This window comes from Struthio camelus, chromosome 15, assembly GCF_040807025.1.
Source record: "Struthio camelus isolate bStrCam1 chromosome 15, bStrCam1.hap1, whole genome shotgun sequence".
Lineage (NCBI taxonomy): Eukaryota > Metazoa > Chordata > Aves > Struthioniformes > Struthionidae > Struthio > Struthio camelus.
The window spans coordinates 13,440,745-13,465,308 of NC_090956.1; the positions used below are offsets into that span (position 1 = coordinate 13,440,745).

The window sequence follows — 24,564 nt, forward strand, 5'->3', positions numbered from 1 at the left end:
ACTTACTAAAAATCAGCACAGAACTTAATCCCTGAGGCGTACAGCACTCATCTATTAAACATGACAAGAACACAGAACTATTTAGTTTTACGCAACATAAAACGGCAGGTTAGTAGGTCAGCTGCCAGTCACTGGGCTGAACTAGGAGGAGTCCTAGGAGGAGTTCGCTCTTCCCCATGCAGCACTCTTGCAGTCTGCTAGTGCTGTTGCTAAGGAGATGGGGCATGCAAGGCGAACGGGGTTTTGGAAAAGTGGAACTGATGTGATATTGATGCGTGCCACTCTGGGGCAGCATCTCTTTACTTAGCCACCTACGCCTTTGTGCTGTTATTGTGCCTGGTAAAACCACTTAGAATCAGCAACTTATGGAGAACGAGCAAAGAAGTAGGCTAACCTCTCAGGGGTATCAGGGGATACTATCTCACTATTTCAAGTGAAAGTGAAGTTTCACAAACTCATTAAGTGTGGTTTGATGCATGATCAGTGATTGATGGAGAGAGAGAGAAGGGAGGACCTGGACGGGGACTATACTTTGGGCATAACATTCCCATTGGAATGGGCATACATTCCCATGCATGGGCATGATATTTGCACTGGACTCTGTGTCTCTGGGAGAAAGCAAATGCTGCTACACAACTCTGGTGAGATAAGCCAGGTTAAGCAGAGGAGGGTACAAAAAGCACGTTTGGAAATGGAGGTCCAGGACAAAACATGTTGTTTAATGCTAAAGCGGGACAAAATCAGGGAAGATCTATGACATGGTGCAGAAGATCACACTTGTGGGAAAAGATCTTCTGAGCGCGTTCAAAAAGATGAAACCACAGAGGCGAGAGAAACAACAATTCAGAGCTCACTGCAGAAGAGTTCACCACCACACACCATTCTTTCTAACCTATGACAATAGTCTGCCTATTCCACAGATTAGGATTCTCAAAGGAGCTCCTGCATTTTAAAAGCATCCTGACTCCTAGCACCTTGTGCCACTCTCTGTGCCTCATACCCTGCAGAGGTCTGGTGATAGTCCTTGAAATCTTTGGAGGAAGTCTATTGTCCTCTAACTGAAAAGGAGCTGTAAACACTATGCCTACATCTCAATTGATAACGCAGTCAAGTTCACCATAGATCAAACAGAATACCTTCCGTAGCTGCCATCAATGTTCTTAAACTTTTCTGTAGGCCTACTGTAAAGCCTTAGCCTTAGCATTGGCCCAGCATTGCTCCAGATCCCATGCTGGGGCAGTTGCAAGGATATGACTTGATGAAGAGTATCTCTCCTACATACACTGTGCACTTTGTGCACAGAATTTTTCTCCCCTAACCTCAGCTCTTCCAACTTGGTCAATGGCAGACTGTACCAGAGGGGCTGGCAGCGTCTAGCACAGTTAGTTCTGGCTTCACAGAGATGTGAATCTGTCCTTCAAGGTCCTGGATGCTGAGACAGAATTGCTAAAGTGTTATGCAAGGTGGTGTCAGGTAAACATCCACGCGAAAAAGAAAATATGTGCACCTACATCTGCTTGTAAAGGAGAGCAGTGTGATACAGGCCTCTGGAAACAGTGACCTTTGAGCATAAGAAAGCACAAAATAAGCAAAAAGGAGCAAAAGAAGCAAAAACAGCAATAAAGTCAGCAAGATTAAGATGGCTCCTGAAAATTGTAGTTCAAGTTTATCCTGCATCATTTCTTCCCGTCATGGACCTGCAGAACTTTTGATGCATCAATAGGTGCCATTAAAACAGATTTTAATGTCTCAGGGAGGCAGGGTTTAAGTTACCTTTGTGGGATCAACTGAATCTACACACTAATTCTAGAATCCAACTGATGAAGGTGTTCAAGAACTCCATAGGGAATGCTAGGATTCCACATCCTGTAAGAGGAAATTTATAAAGGAAAACAATTTTAAGCATAACTTGTTTCATAGTTTCTTTGTAAAAGCTGCCTTTCCCTTTTGAGCATAGCTCTATGAAAGTATTTTAACTATAGAACAAATTAAGATGTATTTTCTTTTAGAATAAAGAAGCCCCTCCAGTGACTCTGGTTACAGGACACACTACAGTCCTGTCTCCCTAAGTACTCTTTAGCTTCCTATCAAAATCCCTGCCTCTGAATGTGTACTGGCAGCTATTTAACTTCTAATGATGGTTGTGCATGGTTTATCCTTCAAACACAAGTCCTGCAACCCAGAGTGGGTCAGGGAGGGTATGCGGAGATGATCGATGAGAAGCTCAGTGCAAACTACGTTTAAAGCCAGACAAGTGTGCTTGCCCAGGGCAGTGGGGAGCTAATGCAGCTGAGACCAGAGATTACATTTGTAATATTTCTGTGACTACTTTTGTATTTTGGTGATTTCCTTGTTGTGTCTCTGACAATGCCTGACAAATGCAGAACACAACTTTAGCATGAATTCTAATCCAATTTACAGACCTAAGATACAAAAAACAGCATATCAAGGGACTCACAGCAAATTCTTAATATGGGGACACCTTCTTAGGCTGTCAGTCAGCTGCTGGGCTCCAACGTCAGTTATTTTGTTATACTGAACACTAAGAAAAAAACAAAACAAAATATATATGTTAATTTAGATCACATCACCTAGTGGTACCATCAAACATTCATTCAACATCAGGAATACCACAGGAGCTTATCTAGGGATGGTGGAAGAAAGGAAAAGAAAAAAAAAATCAGAATAGATCCCTGCTTCCAAAAACCCAATACAAATGAAAACTCAGAAGGCCAAATTAGAGACTCCATTAGTCAGTTTGTGTGAAGGACTCCTTCTATCCACCCAAGGTCCTTCCCCAACTCCCCATGACCCTACTCTCTCATCTTAAAACTTTTTTTTCCCTCTCTGTGCATTTTTTTTCCTCACCTCCAGACAGCTGCTGGACTTACAGCCCTCATATGTTACCAAGCTAATGCTTCCCCTTTTTCTTGCAGAGCCAACATGTCATATATATTCATGAGCAGACATGAAAGATGGTCATGGATGATCCCCTTCAGTTAACAAGGTTTGGATCTACGAAACTCTCACCCCTCTGAGTCTTCCAGACAGTTAAGAAAACATTGGCTAGTTACTGTTTACTTGAGTTGTCACCCTTGGTGCTCTGAGTGAAACAAACTGCATCTCAGACACTAACCGGCTTCCTGGCAGAGTGACAGTCCAGAGGATGAGCTAGAGAGGGAGCTAGAGGAGGAGAATGAAAGACGCCCAGCTGTGAGTTCAGCTGTCTTTCAGATCCATGACTACACCGAGCAATGGGGGATGCATGCAGATTTGCACACTCTCTGTTCCTGGCAGATACGCTCCCTGCCATGGTTGGCTACGTTACCAAGTACCTAAAAAGCTAGAAAAGACACTTCCTTTTCCCTGGGCTCCAGTGGCTCCACAGTATCTATGGTGAACTGCTCCTTAAACCTCTCTAACCATTGACTCTATCTGGCCTCCAGCATAAGCATGTTTTCTCTGCTCATGAGGCTGGGAATGACACAAAGCTTTCCAATATGGCGAGGCAGCAACAAGACAAATCTTCAACATTCCCTAGAATTAAAATAGCCTTCTCAAAAATTCTCTGCTGCTGCAGTCCAGAAGAGTTAACAGATTTGTTTGTATCCAGTGTAGGGGCACAAAATACCATTTTCAGGCAAATACACATCAGGCATCATCTCTCAATCTTTCCACAACCTTTATGTCTTAACCAATGTCAGCCTCTTCTAAGCTCAACATAATCACAAATCAGAACTTCTCTTCCTCAAATATGTGTCCTCTACACTCTCTCAGCACAGATCTTAATTTTCAGTATCTAAGCAACTTTGCTCTCCTGGATCATCTCAGAAGATTTCATACTTACTCTAACACTCTTAAAGATGCCATTGCAGGAAGAATTTTTGCAAGATTTTCTGCTCCAAAATCACAAATGCTATTATTGTACAAGCTGCAAAAAACAAAATCAATATACTCACAACTGAATAACGGAAAATGTAAACTAGTTATATATTAGATCAAGGAATTTCAGATAGGGTTGGTACATCTTAACTTCCAATTTATGCTTATCTATTTGGAGTTAATCTTTAAAATAAGTTCCATATTTTCTATATTAAGTAAGGCACAGAACCACCTCTCTTCTTCAGCTTACACAGCTACAGCAAAAATACATCTAGATTCTGAATGAATGAGAACTTATATTGTCTACACTAAATCAAATTAAAAATTTGCAAGAAGACAAAGCACAAAGATTTGGGGAAGGGCATTAAAAATAAGATTTCCATGTGAACAAGTTATTCCGTAATTGTACACTACAGTTTCTTACTTTTCTCTCTAAGACTCTTCATTCAGTCCTATGCCAGATATTTTAGTGGAGTGGGATGGACCATTGGTCCTGTAGCAGCAAACACACCACCACATTGCTGCCACTGCCCTGTACTCAGCAAGCAGTAGATCTCTTGCAGTAGATCATGGCCCTGTGTAAGCCTTTGTATAGGGCATTATTGATCAGTGGGTATTTTGAATAGGATTTACAAGTCAGTACAGTCTTTGTTACATTCCTGAGATATGCTTCTGTATGTCTACACTGGCTTATATATTTATCTCCCCCCTAAAGACAGATGTCTGGAAATGACTGGAGCGCAAACAAGAGAGAAAGAGAAGTCAAACATGCAGGCCTTCCTTATGAGACATGCCTTACCACTTACAGTGGGACTGGACTTTGTGCAAGAATGAAGTCCAAAGCTTGCCTGTCGCCAAGTGTGTGCATATTTGTTCCATGTTCAGTAATTTTGACAGAAATAGGGAGGTTTGTTGTACAAAATAACTGAACAGGATACAACCACTTACCTAAGGGTCTTCAATGAAGACAAGGAAGGAAGAGCTTTAGCTAGAGTCTCTGCACCCACATCTGTTATCTTATTCTGTGACAAGCTACAGGAAATAAGATGGTTTTGTTAGTTGAGCACATTTATTCTAATGTGGGGAAAATTCATTTTAGGTGTTGTCCTGAACAGCAAATGTGATGCTGCAATATAGTATGATAAAGCCATCTTTGAGCTACCATTAATTTGAGACCTTTCCTCAGTCTAGAATCCAAGATTAGGCTGAATTTCAAGAGACTTAAAAGTAACATTATCCTCTTGCTATATTTGGAGCACTTCTGAAAAATTTAGAGCAGTAACTGGTACCTGCCAGTGGGGGCAGAGGGGGAGAGAAAGAAAGAAAAGAAAAAACAATGGAAAATTTCCCCTTTAATAGACTCCAACATCTAAACTGACACAAGCCCAAAGAGTTCTGTGTGCTAAGCCAGACACAAAGTATCTACATTTAGAAGCCTAGTGACCGCACAGGGCTGCAAAACTGGATGGTTGTCTAGGGCAGCAGGTTGCTAGGGACAGAAGGGGATGGTGGTGGTGGTGGTGGTGGTGGGGGGGGACGGGACAATAGAAAACTGTGTATTCCTACTGAAAAATTCTGGAAACTCATTGCTGCTACTGTACAGGGAGGTCTAGGCTGTGTGAGGTTGTGATTGGGGCAGGTTGCCTGTCCCTCTCCCACTCCCTCAGTACTGTCAGAAGGAGCAATCTGAGCCCTCCTGGAACCTCCACTGCTACTTCGCTCCCTTCCGTCTTCTCCTGCACTTTGTTCTTCTCTTTCCCAAGGGCTTGCTGCCTTGGCCTGGCCCTTGTCCTTTTTGCCTGCATTGCTTGATGTTTTGAGGCAGCTCTGCCTGAAACAGATCCTGAAGTATTTTAAATATTTGATACACACTTTGGCATTTTTAAGTAATTTGCACAGTCTGTTTAGAGCAAATGTAGGAAAAAAGATGAATCACTACCCTTGAAGGGAAATGAGGAATTGTAAATACACAATCCCTAATGCTATTTGATTAACCCATTTCTCCGATGAACATACAGGCTAAATATGCCCATAGACTAAGTGGTCTACCGTGCCCATGGGTTAGTTCTGCCCGTAACTGTTAAGGCACAATCCCTTAGGTTCTAGGATTAATCTATTTCTTCCCAAAATTTTCTAGAACCGTTAACCTTGCAACTTACTTTAATGTTTCCAGCGATGTCAGCTTCGGAAAGATTTCAGATAGACTCTTTGCTCCTTCATCTCCTATGTCATTTTCACTCAGAGCTTCCAAGCTGCGTGACCACAGAGAGGGAATTAGTTCCCTTTCAAAATAAATTTTTGTTTTTTTCACCTCAGACACCACTCTATATCTTGAGAACCTTCCTCTACTCAGTGGCCTCAATCAGCAAGAACCATCTCATAAATTCCAGCTTCTCTAATAAGCAGCTCTCTGCTTCCCAAATTTACATCCTAAGAATTTTTTTCTCTAGTTGAATTGCTTGACCCATTTCCTTTTACATGCAAATGGTAGGTAGCGCTTAATGCCCTACTTCACTATACACTGACAGTTATTAAAATGGTTATGAAATAGCTGTGTTTCAGCTATACTGAAGTAAGATTTCCTGTGCACATAGGAACAAAATGGATAAAATTCAGCCCATGCTGTAAATCCCTGCTTAATTTGTTCCTTCCCAAGATGCTATTAGAAGTGAAGTTTTTTTTCATTCAGGTACCCTGATGGAAAGAGTTTTACGCAATCTCAGTTAGATGCTTGATGCCTTTCTAATCTCACAGACAACACTGGGACTCATCGGGCTGTTTCCAGTTTTAGAGCTCTACTCTTTTTCCAAAATGCCGTAACCAGGCTACTGTTCAGGTACAATACACATAAATCACCAATGGGCTGAGCCAGTAAGGCTGAATGCCCTCTCAAAACCCAGTAATCTTCCCAGAGATATAATGGCAGGATACCGACTTCTGTTGCTGTGATTCTTTCTAGAGTAAAGAAGCTTAAAATTCAGAGATAGCTGGTTTGACGTGGGTGTGAGAGAATAAACAGTAACTGGAGTTCTTGAAACTGTATTTCTAATATTCCTCCTGGTAAAGGAAGGGACAAAAATAGGGCAAAATGAAACCAGGCACTGAGTGGGTTTTTTGTGTTTTTTTTTTGTTTTGTTTTTTAAACAGAGCTCCTATCTTTTATATGAAACAAACCCACAAAACTCAAGCTTTTGCACGTGCTACCAGAAGTTCAAGATGCTTGTTGACCCTGGAGGGTGCACGGCACAGCATAGGTACATGTATGTATCCAAGTTAACCCCATCATTTAACACTGCTCCTGGTTCAGGAGCTAGCCTGTTCTCTCAGGGGACAGATTTTACAGTGAATCTCTCAGAGTCCTTACCATGGGGCAGCCTGTGGCTCAGGTGGGTTATGGAACTTGCATGAAGAAAAAGAAATAAGTGGTCAGTGCCATGGCAGCAAGAGGGAGCACCAAGTGAGGCCACTGCATTAAACCTCTCCCACAAGTTTTAACAGAGGAGAAAGTGATTGAAGGGGTATCAAATGAACCAAGCACCTTAACTGGCATCAGCAACAGACCTGACAAGTCTTAACTGTTAGTCTGTTGTTCTATTCACTGCATAATTTGTTCAGTTTGCTCACCAAAACAGGTAGTCTTTTTTTTTTTTTTTTCAGGTACATGAACTCCCCTATCATCAAGGGCTGCTGAGGAGCAATGTTAGCCTGGTTCATCTTTAGAATTACTCACTCTAAATGCTGAAGCGATGGAAACGCTGCAAGAATTCCCACAAGTTTTAGGAATCCCTGAAGGCCACACACCTGACCCAGCCTAGAAGAAAATAGACACACAGCAGTTGTTTCATGCTCAGAAACAGCAGAAGTTATAAATTTGTTATGCTCTTGCCCTACGACCACTGGCTAGCAGCTGGTAGCTAGTTTACACTCTTCAGTAAGCAGCCATTCCCCACCCCAGCAACCAGTCTGTGAGGGGATGGGACTTCTGCTTTAAAGCCTGCAGAAGAGGACTTGCCCTGCAAGACTAAGGTCAAACAGGGCAGAACTGTTTGCACTGAGAAAGTGCTACATGCATTTGCCACTTTTCTGTTTCTCCTTGAAAGACTATTCTCATTTGTTTTAGATTCCTAGATTTCTGTTCTTTTTCTATTTTCTCACATTTCTCATTTTAAGTATTATAATCTTGATAGCCTCAGATAGGAAAATGGAGCATTTCTGCAAAAAGATTATTTCACAAGTAGTTGGATCATGATCATAATATTTTACATCCCTGTGGGACAAGATCTGCATCTGGTGGAAATGAGCTAAATTTCAGTAAAATCCAAAAAAATTGATAGAATCATGTTGATATGTATCACTGTGGGCGGCAGAAATGACATTTTCAAGTTCTGACCATAAATTAATAATTCTAGTTCAGATTGGCAAAGCATAAATGAATGGGTTTTACTTACTGTTTTTCCTTTAACTAGACTTCAGTAGACTACCTTTATGTGAGTTCAATGATTGTAGCCGATACACATGACTCTTCTCAGCTTTAAATGTAAACATATCAACAGAGAGGCATATCACTTACGCAAATTCTAGTTTTCTGAGGTTTCTGATGGCAGGAATTTCATAGCTGTTCCAACCAGATACATCTTGCACACTAAGTAAATCACAACGGAACCAAGATACAAGAAATATTTTAGAAACCAAAATAGTACTTTATAAAAAAATGTATTAGTAAACTTTTACAAGAAATGAACCACTGCTGCATTAACTACGAAATTTCTAGGAAACTAGGAAACTTAAGAACAACTGCTGCTCCAGCTTTTCTTCACTGGATTGATTCCAGTCCAATAATTGTCCTTCATGGGGCAGGTGTCGGCCCTTTTTTCAATACAACATTTTTGTAAAATAACTGTTTTCCATCAAATAAGAAACTTATTTTGGGTGTATTTGAATCAAAATAATCTGTGTTAATATGGAAGTCACCATTTTGATTAAAAAACATACAAAATACTTTATTTTATGCATATTTTTAATTGTAGCCAATCCCCTAGCCACATCAGCAGCAGGGATGAAATACAGGGCTTGCGGACCATGTAACACAAGCCTTTACCCTCTGAGCTAAAGGACTGACTCAGGTCATTTATGGCCAGTGGAAAAAAAGCTTGTATTTATGGCCTAGGTGCTACAGGGGAAAAATCAGTTAGCATAGGTCATGTAACTGAAAGCCATTCGAAGGTAACATAATCAGAGATTGACAAAAAAAAATCTGAGGAAAAAACTGGCATCTGACTTCTTTGTTGGCAGTTTTGAGAAATATTCTGCATGGGGCTATCGATCCTCCTCCCTGCCATGACTGTCACTCTGCCTCAGAGTAGCAGAACACATGAGATGACAGAAGAACTTGTGTTGCCTCAGTTTACTTCTCCTTTGGACAAACAGAGGACTCCATTCCCCAGGACTGTCACTGAACCCCCATTTTCTTAATTCACTAATATTATGAGGACTTTTGATCATAGATCAGCCTACCAACTGATCATCATCTTCTGCATCTCTACAAGGTCAGAAAGGTCACTGATGTCCTTCATTGTCTTTGCCTTAAAGGGATCAAGAACAAATTTCTCTGTGGACATTCTCAGCAGTTCATACTCTTTTGCCTGTTCTAAAGACTTCCAGAGCCTGATTGTATCTCTGAGGGAAGCCCTGTAAAATAACAAAACATGTGAAATCAGCAGATATAACTGCTGCTGCACGAAAATGTTTTCTACATACAGTCCTATGTCTGATGCTACCATCTACAAAGAATGACTAACCTGAACGATGCCACATTCTTTAGGCCAATCAAGTCTTTTAGCCCTTGCATGTCAATGCTGCTGTTTTGCAAATCCAAGGAAAACTCTTTTCTTGACCTTTTTAAAATAGAGTGCAGCACATGGACATCAGGTGGTGTAAGAACAACACCCAGAAAAGACAGATCTGGCTTGAGTCTTAAGGCCACATGCTGCAAAAGATAATTGTTTTGTGTTTCATAAATACAATGGAAAAGCTCCAGTAACCTCTCTGGACAGAGGTCATTTATCTGCAGCCTTCTAATATACTTCAAGAGTGTTTTCTGCTTTTTGGTTGATTGCTTTACATCCTTGTTTGAAAAGGAGCAGAAGTCGGGGTCATCCTGGAGGAACAGTAATCCAGCCAAAAATCGAGGCACTAAGTCTAACCAGTTATAAGGTTTTTTCTTCTTGGATGGAAAAGACAGGTACTTTGTTAGACTTTTATCCTTGATCTCTTCTGCTAACATAAGATGAAGCGCACCCAAGAAATTCTGAATGGCAAAATTGGAGAATGTGTTCCCAAATTCTTCTTCTCCAGTATCTGAATGTTTGGGGAATGCAAACGGCAGGACGAATCCATATTTCAGAGCAAATTCTTTAACTTCCTTAGAAGGAAAAAGATCACTTTTCATGGCACTTTGGTGCTTTTCTCCAAGATACCAGGCTATACGGGCTAGCCTAGCAAGACTCTCTTGATTTTGCATGGGTGTAAGGTCTCCTTGCAAAGGTGTTAGCTTTTGCTGAACAAATTTCAGGAAGAGGGTAGTGAGAGTTGAAGGAAGGCCTTTGTCACCCATTTCAAGTACTGTCTCACAGAGAAAACAAACAAATCTACACATAACAGGGCTGTAACAATGACTGAACAGGTACTGACAATCTTTGATTAATTTCAGTGCATTATCACAGTAGGGTAATCCTTCAAAATATTTGGTTATGTATAATTCCCTCTGCTGAGGGGAGAATCCTACTATTTCAATAGTCTTATCCACTTTGGACACATACTGGCTCACTTTGTCTTTAGGTCTTGTTGTAAGCAGTAAAGTACAACCATTCAGTATCTTTTTTTGGATGAGGCCTGAAAGTAGCTCCTTTATACTGCACACCTCTTTGTCAGGCTCACTGTCTGAGCAACGAGGAAAATTCTCATTATCATGTAGCCCTTCAAAACCATCAAAAACCAGAAGGACTTTAGCAGGATTTTGTAGTATGTATTCAAAGACCTCATTGCTTCCCTCTTGAGGTTTTACAAAAAACTCAAGAAGCAGATCCTTCAAGCTGTATCGCTTCTCAGGCATGCTTATTTGTTTCCACTCAAACCAAAAGACAAATTCAAAAAGAGAAAACTCTCCATTGGACCAGTCCTGGCAGATCTTCTGAACAAGAATGCTTTTTCCCATTCCTGCTTTTCCCAGCACCACAATCACTTTAGTCTCTAATTTTTTACCTCCTGGGATTTGAAATATTTGACTTCTTTCAAGGGCTGCCTTTTCCTTCCCTTGCAGATTACAAGTTACCAGCTCCTTTTCCATTACTTTTACACTATTCTTCCCACTCTTGGTTTCAATTTGGCCTTGAACAAGAGTCCCATCAATAAACAGATGGTCAAGAGTTACTTCACGCTCCATGGCCACAAATTTGCACGTGTCTCGGAAATAATCCATGAGTGATGTACAGAAAGCTTCCACTGGTCCTAGAGAAACAAAAAGCACACACAGTTTGAAGAAATCAGTTCACAGTTTTCAGCATTGCTTCCGAGTGTTTTAAGTACATAACTGTAATACAGTCAAAATACATTAGTTCCCAGAAAGCATGTAGGCCTGGATTCATCCCATCCAACTTGAGGTACTGAAATTAAGAGTGCAAGCACGACAGGCACCTTTACACCTAGGAGCTGAATCACTTTGGAGGTATTTATGTATTTGATATAAACAGCTAAGCACGTTACACTCCTCAGGTAGATAATACAGCCGATGTCTAAAGGTGGACAAGTCTGACATCTTAACGACAGGAATTGTGCTCATGGCACTTGGAACAGCTTCACAAATTGTCATGAAGGACAACATGTAGCTTTTCCATACAGAGAATAAACACAGCAAAATCAGCCATAAATAGTCAAAGTTTTAAGTTCGAGAGATCTAAACTCACTTGGTCTCTTGAAAGGTTCTTCAGAGGGAACGACAGGAACTTGCACTTCTTTGAACACATCTAAGCCTGGAGAAACACAATAATATACTTCAGGAAGATGGTCATTGATTCAGCTTTACTGATTTTAACAATGTGACTAATCTAAATGTTCAAGTTCATTGCAACATAAATCATGTGCTGTCTAGAGAAAGAAATATTTGCCTATTTCACAAGGAAAGGATGGAAAGAAGCTCACAAATAAAAGTACACTTCAGTTGACATGAACTGTTGCAGTCAGTATGACTACAAGATGACAGCTGTTCCAACAGCTGTGTGAAGCAGGAAAACATATCATAAAAACGTGTAATCCACTGTTCTTTTCAAATGTCAGTGTGTCACATAAATTCATGTTCACACATCAGACTTTTATGTCACCAAAAGTAATAGTTCCTTTTGTTATTCTGCACCTTGTAACCAGGTGTTAAGTATAAGAGTCACAAATAAGCGTCATGTAAAACCTTGACCATACTGCTAATATAATTTATCTGTTACTCTTCATTACCAAGTACTGTCATTGTTCAACTTTCTTTCTTTTTGCTTGTTTTCAAACTACTGCAGACCTTTGCACTCGGTCAGATGAGCAGTGTCTGCCACATAGGAACTGAGAATTTTTCCAGAGGAAGTGTATTTTCTACAAACAGACTATTAGTGAGAAAGTATCAGTTTTGACAAAACTTTCAGTAGGAAAGGCTTTGCAAGTCCAGGACAGAATTTAAATTGACAGAGATGTTATAAACCCAACATCACCAATAGCCTGGTGCTTACCACACCCAGCAGAGATGTGCAAAACCAGGTTCATCTCCCAGATCTGCACAATTGTATTTATTATCATAATACTTGTTTCATAGTGATGTAGAATATGGTAAGAAAATTACAAATCATAAAGTTTCAGAGATCTGGAGATCACTTCCTATCCTGTATGCCAACAGCAGACGGAACTGCTAGACTTCTGCGGGTGCTTCCCTGCAGGAAATCACTCTGACTTCTGATAACTAAGTTCTTTTTCACTAAAAGAATATGTTTGAGTTAGTGCTCCACTTTGTAGAAGAAAAATCCACTGGAGGGTTCTAAAGACACAGAAACTGCTTCTAGTTCAGAAAGCCAAGCGGCAGATATTAGCTGAATGCTGAAAGGATTAAGGGGTACTATGCTTGCCCTCCTCTTACTAAACTCCGGGCATTCTTCCTGCCCGTTGTCTGAGACAGAACACTAGGTTAAGTGGACCTTTAGGGTGACCCAGTATGATCATGCACAACTAAGAAAATGGTTAACAACACAGACATTTAATAACAGCAAGAACCTTTTATGTATAGGTTCTGCTAACCTAAATCACAAAGGTCCTAAGGAGTGGAAGGAACGAATCTTTCAAAATGGTACTGCTAAACAGTTATACACGCATAGCTCACCACAGTTCTATAGAGCATTCATAAAATCAGAGTAGCTTCCATGAGTAAATCCTGTTTCCTGGTTTTGCATTTGAGCTGTCACACGGAACATGCACATACATTTTGTTCAAGGAGAACCACCTTGGAAAAGGCAATTCACATAAAGGCACTTGCATTTTAAGAGCAATAGTGAGAATAAGACAGCAAACAAATTCAGTATAAAAGATAATTAAGCTGTTATTAGAAAGACTTGAGTAAGATATTAAATAAAGAGGAGATTTGTATGAGAACCTGAGTGCCTGTTTTTGTTTTATTATTTTATTTTACTAAATAAAACCAAGAGAATGGAAAACGAAGAAAAGCTGTAATGAGGCATTTAAATGCAAAGTGGGCAGTAAGTCAAACCAATCAGGTGTTAATGATTAAAAAAAATAATAGAAATAGAAAACTGTCTTGCTTGCTAATTTGTGTGCTTATTTTCTACTGGATTTGGAAATGAGCCCAATCTGAGGTTTGTGACACACTCATATATGTAGCGGTGCTGTAGATCAGCTGGAATTATTGTGTACTCACAGAAGCAGTATATACCATTTAAAAATATTTCCCCAAACCTAGGGGTATTTGCCTATTAACCCTCACTTTAAAAATGTACTATTTTGGGTGGTGTTAGCCACCAGGGGGCAATAATATACTTGCACTAAACTGCTGTAATCACCAGGGTACACAGTGATCCAGAACTAAACGTCCACTGCAGTCAAACTCCCTGCTCTAACGGCTCTCTGGGGGTTGGAAGAAAAGTGCCTGAGGAAAGTCTGCTACCACAGGCGGGACTGTTATAGCTTGACCAAGACTCTAATGTGTTTATAAGCCTCTCTGTATATTAGGCTTTTGTATTGTTTACAGTTACTATATTGTTGAAATTACATAGGAAGGAGGTTGTTTTGGTTTCAGGGCTTCCATGCGAGCTGACTGCAATCTAGCTCCCAGCACAGAGTGCTGAAGATGCTCAGGCCAAGCCAGTACCAGCACGGCTTCCCATTCAGACGGTGCTCGAACGCACTGGGTTTTTTTAAACTGTTTTAACCGGGTAAGACTTGAGAAACTGGACTCTGTAGCAAACACAGCGGATTGGTTGCTAACGTCTACTGGAACCTGTAGCTCTACAATCTTATCTACCTTATATTTTGGACTAGACTAAGTAGCCAGTGATCAATACAGAGAAGGAAATGCCATTAATTTTTCTTTTCCTGAAGAACGTCAACATGAGTAAAGCCTGGAGGATACAACTGGCTTTGAGAACAAGCAATATGTTCCCTCCTCCATCCAAAGAACTCTATGTACAAGAAGTCATTTTACACTTACCACATAAATTAACTGGAAAACTTGCGGGGATCAATGATTCAGTGGAAGAAGTCAGCACTGGAAATAAACAAATCATAGTTTTCAGGGTACCGCAGCTAGCAGTGACTGTGATGAGGGAACCTAGTAGTTTGTTGACAGCATTAATTTTCCAGTACTTTCTGCCTATTTATGTGAATAAAAGATTATGGTTCTTACCTGGATATATTATAACATTTGATGTGCCATTTTCTATAAGAAAATTAATTATCTGCTGAGGAGGAGCTGCAAAATTTGTATTCTCTTGGCTCCCTTTCACACTGACAGGCAGATACTCTGGAATCAAATGTGTTGAAGACCCTGGAAAGGAGCGTAGAAAAATTACTCTCCTGTTTTTAAAGCCTCCTGACTTCTAAAAGTGGACTACTTACCGTCTCCTGCAGCTTCTGGGCAAATCTGGAGAGTCTGCGAACCACAATTCATGCAGTCATGTAACGGCCACAAAATCCATTAAACAGAACCTCTTAAAAGGCGCAATGAATACAAAATACAAGTGACTACCCAGCTTTTCGTGATCACTGATTGTCGATAGACTAAAGAAAGTCTGTTAACATAAGGCAGAGCACATAGGACAAAGTCTGATGTTCAGAGCACAGATCCAGAAGAGAGAAAACGTTTAAGAACTGCATGTTTGAGTGAATTTTGCCATTCATTGTACATCTTTCTCACACAAACTGCACATCACGAGGCTTGTACAAGCAGCTAGCAAGCACCTCTGAACAGACTCACTCCAGGAAATTTTTTGATGATGCAGTGCTTGCAACTCAATCAGCCATAGCCCTGAGCTTCTGCGGCGATGACAGAATTTCTTCTGCTACTTTGTACTGTGTCGGCCAGCATCAGGTACTTCAAGACTTCCAAATTACTCACTGCTTTTTGGTTCATTTCCAGCATGGATTTAGCAGGCAAAGGTGTTGGATTGTCTTTGTCATTATCATTTGCCAATGTACTACGCACACCCTCTGCTACACAACATGATCAAGATAAGGTGGCTACATAACCCATTACTCACTCGGATTAGGACTCCCTTTTTGTGAACAAAATTCCACCACTGGTTTTGTTCTACTACTGCAAATACAGTACTAGTACACATCATTGCAAATTTAGTTATCTAGCAGCTGTTTGCAAAACACTGGATGAAAAAACAATTAGAATTAGAACAAATAAAGTTTATTAATGAAAATTTTGCAATATCTTATTCTTAAGCCTAGAACTAATTATTTACATTAGCAGATATTAATTAACTCTGCTCTCTTATTTATTAACCTCTGTGTCACCAATTAAATGAAATGAAAGACTCATTTTATTTCATTAGGGGTAACGCACTTTTAATTTCCCTTGCATATTTTTCATTCTCTTAGGGTATCCCACAATTTTAAGTGCTGGACTGAAAGCGATGTTCTACTTGTTCTCTCTCCATCACTGCTCACGGTCAATGACTGACTGGGCTCATAGGAGGGTTTCCCCTTGTATAAATCAACCTGTGTAAGGGTACACAAGTATAGATGTACTGTACATACCAGGAATTATAAAACTTCTCCCTAATGTATTTACGGTGAGAACAGAAAAAGACATTTGCCAGTGAGTTAGTGAGCTGGAGCTATCTGGATGGCTGCTGAGAGGTGTGACTAAGAAGCTACCATTCCTTGTAGCCACTGCAGGGATGTCCATTTGAAAAAAGCAAAACAAAATGAGGAAGTTATTTTATCATTACTAGAAGCCAAGCAGGCCACAGAAGAGGTCTCAATAGATAGCACAAACCACCTGACTCTGATCAGTTCTGTTTTGATCTTCCAAAAAAAAGAAAAGCGATAATCAGTTTCTGAAACATACTCAGGTATCAATATCTAAAATGTACTTACAAAATTCTACTGTAGTAGAATTTCTTCTCAGTAGTTCACTTTTTTTTTTCCATTTTGTTCATTTTTCCTGGCCTATCTTCTTGCTAGGAAGCTGCAGATGTGTTTTGATGTAAATGGTCTTACACATGGATATAACATATAATAAGGTCTTTAATTGGCTGTACTAAGCTTCTCAGACATGGTCTGTTACCTTAATACTGCAAAAGATTAGACAGGCCCAGGTACAGTAAGCTTCCTCAAGATCCTCATCTTGACTCCCTACTTAGATACTACTGTCCTTGTAAGAATAATTAGGCTGTGTTAGGAGCGTTTCTCAAAAAACAGTCACAAACACCTGAGAGACATCTCTGTTACCTGTTTTGAGTTTTTGAACACGCAACTTGCCTGCAGTGCTGGGTTCTTCCAAGAGGAGGATCAATGGGGAGAGAGACTCCCCATTTGCATGTATTCACCTGCTTATCAAAATAGTCTGTCAAAAATCAAGATACACTTGTCTGTTTTGAACTAGTCTGCTAGTTTAGTCCTATTTGTCAAACCCTTATTCTCAGAGTTGGTTCTGCTCTTTTTTCCCCTTCCTATCCATGCAGTAACAATTAAGTCTCTATTTAATCATTTTCTGTGGTCTAATAGTTTACCAAGTGCTGCAAACCTTCATGGTTTTTGTGCCACCACACTGTACACTGTAGACTGGAATGCAAGCTCGTTAGGATGGGGCATTTTTACACTGTTCATCAGGAACCGATGTGCCATTTTCATATTGGAAACTCTTATTGCTACCGTGGTATAAAAACAGGCTTTAAAAAGTGGCAAATCTATATAAGAACGTAAGCAGCTAGAACATAATCCACCTTTAACAGGTACTAACTGCCAGGAACTTTAACTGTATCTGAGTAACTACAATCAGCAGGCACCGGTTCAGTAGCAATCCAAATTCAAAAACTATTTTTTCGCAGTTTGATTCTGCTCAATCCCCTCCCAGAATTCCACATGGACATTGGAAAACCAGCTCGGGTCATGGTCCCAGTGCCTGTGCACTGTCTAGGGCTTTTGTCCAATTCTATGCCAGCCCTTTGCAATTGCGAGGTGTAGGCCTGAATTTTGCAGAGGTGCAGTCCCACGATCCACCACTCTCTAAATGGCTCTCTAGGTTACAAGCTGCATTTTGCTGCCCATCCTGACGCACACAATGCCCAGTGGATACAGTGCAATCAGAGTTCCCCTTAGGAAGCCTAGGAAGCCTACTAGCATACAGTGATGCACGTGCTACTTCAAAAAACATATATTCAGCAAAAGGTGATTCTTTCAAAAGACGGTTTTTCTGGTCTAGCTATCCCTCAGGCTGCTGTTAGTCTGCAGCTGGATAAGAACTTTAGCATCGCTTTACCCCGGAAACAAGTTACAGCCTACCCGCCTGTCACAGATGCCGTCCTATAGGTGGTCCGACAGCGTTCAGCACCAACAAATTTCCCTTTCTTCCAATACTTATTTTGATTTAAAGGATGCATAGCATGGGCTGGGTCAAGGAGACCTCTCCACAGTTATTATTTTCACTATGCTATTTTATTGGATTTTTGGAAGGTATCGCACTTAGGCCATAGTTTGGCACTTGCTAGTTTTGATCCTCTTTTGTTAGGAGTCAATTAATCCACCATAAACAAAGGACGTATATTATACAAATTGGAAAATTTGGCACTGTCCTAGTTCTCCACTAGACTGCTTTCTGCTCTCAGATGGATTTTTAAAAGTTCAGCTGTGCCTCTGCTGATGCTAAATTATTTTTCCTCTCACTCGGCAGGAACTTGTGCTTTTGAAGGACAAGGATCTCAGCTGTTTCCAGGCTACCAAGTCTTCAGTCCAAATATGCACAGTTCAATAGCTACTGAGAAGAGGCCATAGATTTGTTATATCCTCAATTAGACTGAGGTGCATAATAATAAGAATGTGATTCTGCAGTGATTTCTACTCTGCTCAAAGCATTTCAACATGAAAATTCACCATTATGTTATTTCATCAAATCTGTGAGAGCAGACTTTCCCTAGAAGGCAAGGCTACAACACCTAACAGAGGAAGAATGGTTGGAACACAAGACAATATATACTCAATGATCTTTTCCTATTCACCCAATAACTCACCAATTTTCTTGTATTTGGGTTCTGAAACATCAGAGCAACTCTCTGCAGAGCCTAAGAAAGCTGAAAGAAAGAAGGATGATAGTAAGTGATACAAATTGAGCTCAGTTTGGTAATTTTAACTTTCCACTGTAGAAAGTTTCCATTTTTAAAGCATAAGGGGATGCTAGCTGTTTCAGTTCAGCTATTTCAGAACTGTAGAATTCATATGTATTAAAAATGAATATGAATAACCTCACATTTTTTTTACTGTGACTGTGAACTTCTGACAAGTTTGCAGATTTTTGTGACAGTAATCAAAGGTTTTTTGCTGTTGCTATTGTGGCTGTTAAAGAGAATCATCTAGCTAACACTTGCTAAGTTATAAAACAAAGTTAACACTGTGATATGAATGACAAAAAAAGTAGTGAAGAAATATAATATGCTTAGCATCATATAACACAACAACAAATTTTGAAAATTGTAAGATATGCATGGGGGAGGAAACGTAGTCCCTTCCAGCCCACAGAAGATGAGCAAAGTCACTGCCGATTTAAATGTGCAGGACTATTTTAGAGACAGAGGAAGCACAGCTGCTTATATCAGTGAAGAACTACATGAAGGATACACTAGGACTGCTTTAAAAACAAAAGAACTTAGTGCACATTTAGAATCCAAACACCACAGTCTTTCAAGTTACTCATGGTTTTTTACTCACTTCGTTTGTGACATTTCTGCATCTTCACATCAGTAAATTTCTCAGTGTTTTCAGCAGCCATTTCATCCAAAATAAGGTTCCCTGCTAAAAAGCATTAAATATTGCCAAATATCAACCATTATTCTCCTAGAAAAGTTACAGGCAGAGGCAAAAGCAAGAGACACACACTCACAGGCAGCAATGGCGAAATATACTTTAAATGAAAGATGGAAAACTGAAAACATACTCTAAAACAGGTATCAAAATCTATATGACTCAGCCCACAGAACCCTGACAGCAGACTCTGTCACCTAAAATGTAAGTACTTCTCAATACTCTAACCATGAGCAAAGAGGGTAAAACATCCCAGCTTTTGGACTGCATCTTCGGAGAATCAGAGAGCTTGTATGATCTCAGTACTAGTAGAGTTACTCAATTATTTTATATATGAAAAGGATTAGTTCCTTTAAGGTGCAGAGTAAAAGATTCTAAACAGATCTTATCATCGGAGTATTTTGTGTTGTAAGAACTGCTTAAGTTATCCATATCATTCTTCTACTGGCAAATGCCTAAGTGCTACTACTGTACAATGTTTCCTCTAAACCCAACGGGAATTTTGCCATTAGGTGCAAAAAAACAAAACTCTGAATACACCGGGGAGCATTGAAAAGCATCAAAAAAAGACACGGAACCTTTATCCAGAATTAATTGTCTTAGTTAAGGAATGAATCTTGGTCAGTCATTCCAAGCTATTTTTCCTAGGCATGAAATAGGATACACAGAAATTCCATGAATCTTTCCCAATCTATGAATTTCACAGCAGCCACACATTCATATATATTCTGAAATAATAAACAGCTGCTTACATATCAATATAAAAACAATGATTTTGTATAAAGCAAATCAATGGACTGCAATGAAGAAATCATTCACTATGTGTACCATTGCTGCACTGGTCAGGGAGTGAAGTAAAATCTGACATGCTTCCTCCGGCAGCTCTGTGCATCCTGGAGAGAAATAACTGTGCATGAACTAGTTTAGGTGCATGCTGAGTCCTCTGAATGGGTCGACCTTAATGAACACATGCACATCACCTGTGTCACATACTTGGAAAAAGTCTGATGCTACTTGAGGACATAGAGTGCACTAGACAGTTGAGCTGCGCAGACACTGTGGCCATGGTGAGGTGATCAGCAACTTGGTCAGAGACACAACTGCCACCTCTGAGTGAGAAAAGTCTGCAAAAATACAGAAATCCTCAGCATTTGCCAGGACACAGTTCCCCAGTGGAAAAAGAGGATACCAGATGTATAGAAACCTCAACTAGCATTCAAATTGTGGGGATGAAGTACAGTGCATGTGTTAGCCAGATCACTGTCATGGAGAAAACTAATCTTTGCCACATAAATCTTACCAAAAGTGTCTTCCATCTGCTTCTCCTGCTGATCTTTGAGCACATATTCTGCTAATTCAGCTATCAAGAACAAAAAAAAGAACCCAGTAACTGCAGAGTAAATTGCACAGTAGAAACTATTGTAAGTTTACTCTCATTAACAGAATTCTGCAGTCTCAGTAAAATTGAGGAGTAAAATAATAATTTTTTCTTGCAAAACCTGTAATTGTTGTTCAGGAAATCAGAACACTAGAAAGGAGAAGTTAAGATAGGAAGTGGTAAGTAGAAAGGGCTGTTAATAGAAAGACCACAAACTGTTGGTCATCCGTTTTCCCACAATGAGATGCACAGGTTTGGGTAGCATGGCCAGATCTAATATCCATGAGCGCCACACTGCTTTTGAGCATATGCTATCGCTTTAGAGTGAAAATAGAATTTGTAAGAAGTAAGCAGAAAATAATGATCTTGTTAAGATGCCAATACCTTTTAAAAAAAAACCTAAAAAATCCAAAAAATAGCTTTCATACCTATTCTAGCATAAGCTTCTCTGGTGTTGGAACACAGATACAATTCATCCCCATTTTCATCATTTTCCATTGTACAAAAGAAATCCATGTTATTGAACTGATCATAGTTGCTGGTATCCATTTCAGGATCTAGAATTAAGAAGGAGTGAAAATTGGCTCAATGAATACCATAGCCAAGGAAACGAAAAACAGAAAGCAGGACATCCTGAAAAGGCAGAACTATTACTTTAGCGTAAGGCTTTGGCTCTGCATTGCATGTTGGCTAGTTAGGAACTGAACCGAATTCATGGTAATTCATAGTTATCCAGAAATCAACACTTACCTTTTGCTAGGCTCTGAGGCTTCATGACTCCTAGTAAACTAAACAGTTCCAGAACCTGTTCTCTGACCCTGATGCCTACTGGCACGGTTTGGACCCATCCATACTACTAAACCTTTCTGCCCTCCAGAATATGGTGCTAGCATCCAAACTCCTTGCTGGGTATGGTGCTGGGTCTGTGCTAATCTCTGAACTGTGCCTAGGAATTGCCTGGGAAATTGCTAGTCAACAACCAAGGCCAAAAGTATGCCAGGGACCATGTTAACAGTTTATCAGCACAGATGTCAAAGTTCCAGTGACGGGCCATGCCCTGACTGGTTCATTTACCTATGTCTTCTCACACACTGCTAAGTCTCAAAAGTATTCACGTAAGTGAAATATCTCTGATCTAGTAAGAACTAGTCCTTGATCCCTAATTCATCCTACCTTCAGTCACCAAGCAAGTAAGGCCATGGCAGTGCAGAAGGCACATTTCTGCAGACACTATTAACAGAAATCAGAAGAGCAAAGCTTAAATGGGGAAGTAATGAATCACAAAGATGATTCCAGATTCTGGAGCTCAGGTTTCCACTGATTTGCTCATGTAGTTGTTGACATCAGTCACTCATGAAACCAATGAGAACGTAAAATGGTATCATTCTGATTTGGTAACGTTTTACGCCTATCTGGCACAGAGCTATAGGACTTCTTATCTGTCATACATCAACTTCTGTTCTTCTCCTGTCATTGCCACCTTCAACCTACAGTCCAGCTAATTTGTTTAAAATAAGCTCAGATATTGTTCCACAACGCAGTCAGCAGCACAGATACGCCTGCGTACTTTCATGCTGGCCTTCCCTCTCCCCAGAAAAGCCAGGGAAGGGCAGAAATTTCACGTAACTAACAATTACCTACTACGGGATATCTGTTCCTGCAAGTTAACCTCCACGCTTGCACATAGATTCAGGAATAGAAAGTTTGAGGGCTAGGGCCAACCTCCTCCCTTGCTTAGTTGTAGGAACTGATACGTACAGAAGTACCACCTTTTCACTCCACCCTTCTGCTTTTTCTTCTGGTGTAGAACTATGAAATCATTGATTTGTGTCCCCAAAAGCTGTAAAATAGCACTTGCTAATGGAAGTCCGTTGTGTTGGTGCCTTAGGATCTCAGAAGGAAACAAAATGCTAGTTTGCTTGCAGCTGTTCAGCTTCATCATAAGCTCATCTAGTAGTCCCTGTTTTGCAAAGCTTTTGGCTTGAAACTACAGAAGTGTTGAAAGTTATGCTTGAGCAGCCTAGGATAGGAACATCTGCAAGTAAGCTACTTACAGGAATGACATGTGAACCAAAGACACTACACATCACCTCACATCTTAATAGGTAATACGTGCAGTATGTTTCATTACACCTGCGGAGCAGAAAGCTGTAAATATGTACTCAGTTTTAAACACATGATGGCACCTGGAACTAGTCACTCTTCTATATCTAGATAGACACAGACAAAGTTATTGCATCATAACAGCAAGTATCCATTGAGTTTAGTTTAGCCACCACAATAAATAGCCACTAGATGGCTACTTCATCAAGAGGAGATGGTAATGACTTCCAGAATGATGGCTAAACAGATCAAGCAGCTTTTAGAGTATAACTAACCTGCTGAGAAGTCACTTTCTTCATTTCCAGATGACGTAGGGTCAAAGAGAGTATACAGATGCAATGGATCAATATCACTGTGCAGCAAATCAAGATAGCCATTTTCAGACACAAATGCTGAATCCATGATTTCTCTCTTGCTGTCTGAAATCACATCACAAAACAATGAACAGGACAACAGAACATGTTGTTTATGAGTTATGGCTAAATCACAAGCTTTTGTCAGCCAAAATGTCCACAAGTTAGGCACTGTGGCTTTCTGTTGACTACAAGGCATGGAGGTCTTAAGACTATGGAACTGGTATTGCTTAATAAGTCCTGAGTTGAGTTATAACCCTGAGTTACTTAAACGTATGAAGCCAGGTGCAGCTTGCGGTGAGAATTGTCTAAGTTCACCAACAGCAAGAATCTATTTTTCACTCCAGCCAGAGGAAGGGGATACTACACTGACCATCTGAGCCAAAAGTATCTGTAAATTTACTCCTGTAAATTCATCAGGATACAAAAGGTATCCTGCAAGCACAAATCCAAAAAGGCATTGGGAATGAGAAGACAGCAGTGAAATGGATGGAAGAGGAATCCCATACGGTTCTGCCATGACAATTTCTTCTCTGGAGAAGCACCTTCAGGTTGGGATGGCACATCCCAAATTCCTGAGCCCTGGAGATAGCATTAGGAGACATTCCCTCAGCACAAGAAAGAGCAGTGAAAGGTAGAACACTTATTCTGTACAATTCTTCCCCAAATCGTAAGGCTGAATGTGTACAGAATGGCAAGGTCACCTTGGGACTTGTGGCGACAGGCCACTCACTAACATAGTGGAATCTACCCACTGTTATTTTTTAATCCCTTTTCTTTCCAGAGTTAACAATACCTGTTTGCACTAGACAAAAAGCCATTCACACTACACAGCCCTTAAAAACTAGTACAGGTGCAGAGTGAATGCCTTTTCAGCAGAGTGCCACACAGACTGCAGACGAGTCTCCTTGGTCCAGTGAGCCATGTTTATATGGACTGAGAACTGGTTAGACTGCTGCAGCTGTTTATCTCTTCCTCCACAGTATTTTAAATCCCTTCTCTTTCCTTCCAGTTACTCCAGCAGGCACCAGAATAAGCTCACACATTCTGCCCCAATACTCCACGTCATGGAATAAAACAAATATCGGCTTCTCAGAGTTCACAGACCACTGATATGGATGTATCACTGGGCCGATCAAAGTCATTTATCCAACCATAATGTTCAGATGCCGGCATGAAATGAAAAAGTGGTAATTTTTCCAGTCCACATCCTGTTGAAATAGCTGGCCACATATCACAACCAGGAAAAGTTTCAGCTTGGCAAAACTGTGTTTTGCAATGAAG

The 24,564-nt window shown here is 40.3% G+C and overlaps 1 protein-coding gene across 17 annotated transcripts in view; it reads right to left on the reverse strand.

Annotated features, from left to right (window-relative positions):
* The window catches only part of CIITA (class II major histocompatibility complex transactivator), a 49,518-nt gene that overhangs the window by 3,480 nt on the left and 21,474 nt on the right, over window positions 1-24,564 (reverse strand). For 12 of the 17 annotated variants that reach the window (XM_068908881.1, XM_068908878.1, XM_068908880.1 and 9 more), the window contains 17 exons: window positions 23,203-23,346; window positions 21,253-21,381; window positions 20,747-20,806; window positions 19,354-19,437; window positions 18,660-18,719; window positions 14,825-14,965; window positions 14,630-14,686; window positions 11,844-11,909; window positions 9,681-11,388; window positions 9,397-9,570; window positions 8,453-8,524; window positions 7,613-7,693; window positions 6,042-6,134; window positions 4,831-4,914; window positions 3,848-3,931; window positions 2,459-2,542; window positions 1,774-1,866 (listed from right to left, as the gene is read on the reverse strand). In XM_068908881.1, the coding sequence (XP_068764982.1) occupies window positions 1,794-1,866; window positions 2,459-2,542; window positions 3,848-3,931; window positions 4,831-4,914; window positions 6,042-6,134; window positions 7,613-7,693; window positions 8,453-8,524; window positions 9,397-9,570; window positions 9,681-11,388; window positions 11,844-11,909; window positions 14,630-14,686; window positions 14,825-14,965; window positions 18,660-18,719; window positions 19,354-19,437; window positions 20,747-20,806; window positions 21,253-21,381; window positions 23,203-23,346 (3,194 nt within the window). In that variant the 3' untranslated portion in view covers window positions 1,774-1,793. The remainder of the gene's footprint in view (window positions 1-1,773; window positions 1,867-2,458; window positions 2,543-3,847; window positions 3,932-4,830; window positions 4,915-6,041; window positions 6,135-7,612; window positions 7,694-8,452; window positions 8,525-9,396; window positions 9,571-9,680; window positions 11,389-11,843; window positions 11,910-14,629; window positions 14,687-14,824; window positions 14,966-18,659; window positions 18,720-19,353; window positions 19,438-20,746; window positions 20,807-21,252; window positions 21,382-23,202; window positions 23,347-24,564) is intronic. The other 5 variants (XM_068908883.1, XM_068908884.1, XM_068908886.1 and 2 more) reach the window with 5 other exon arrangements.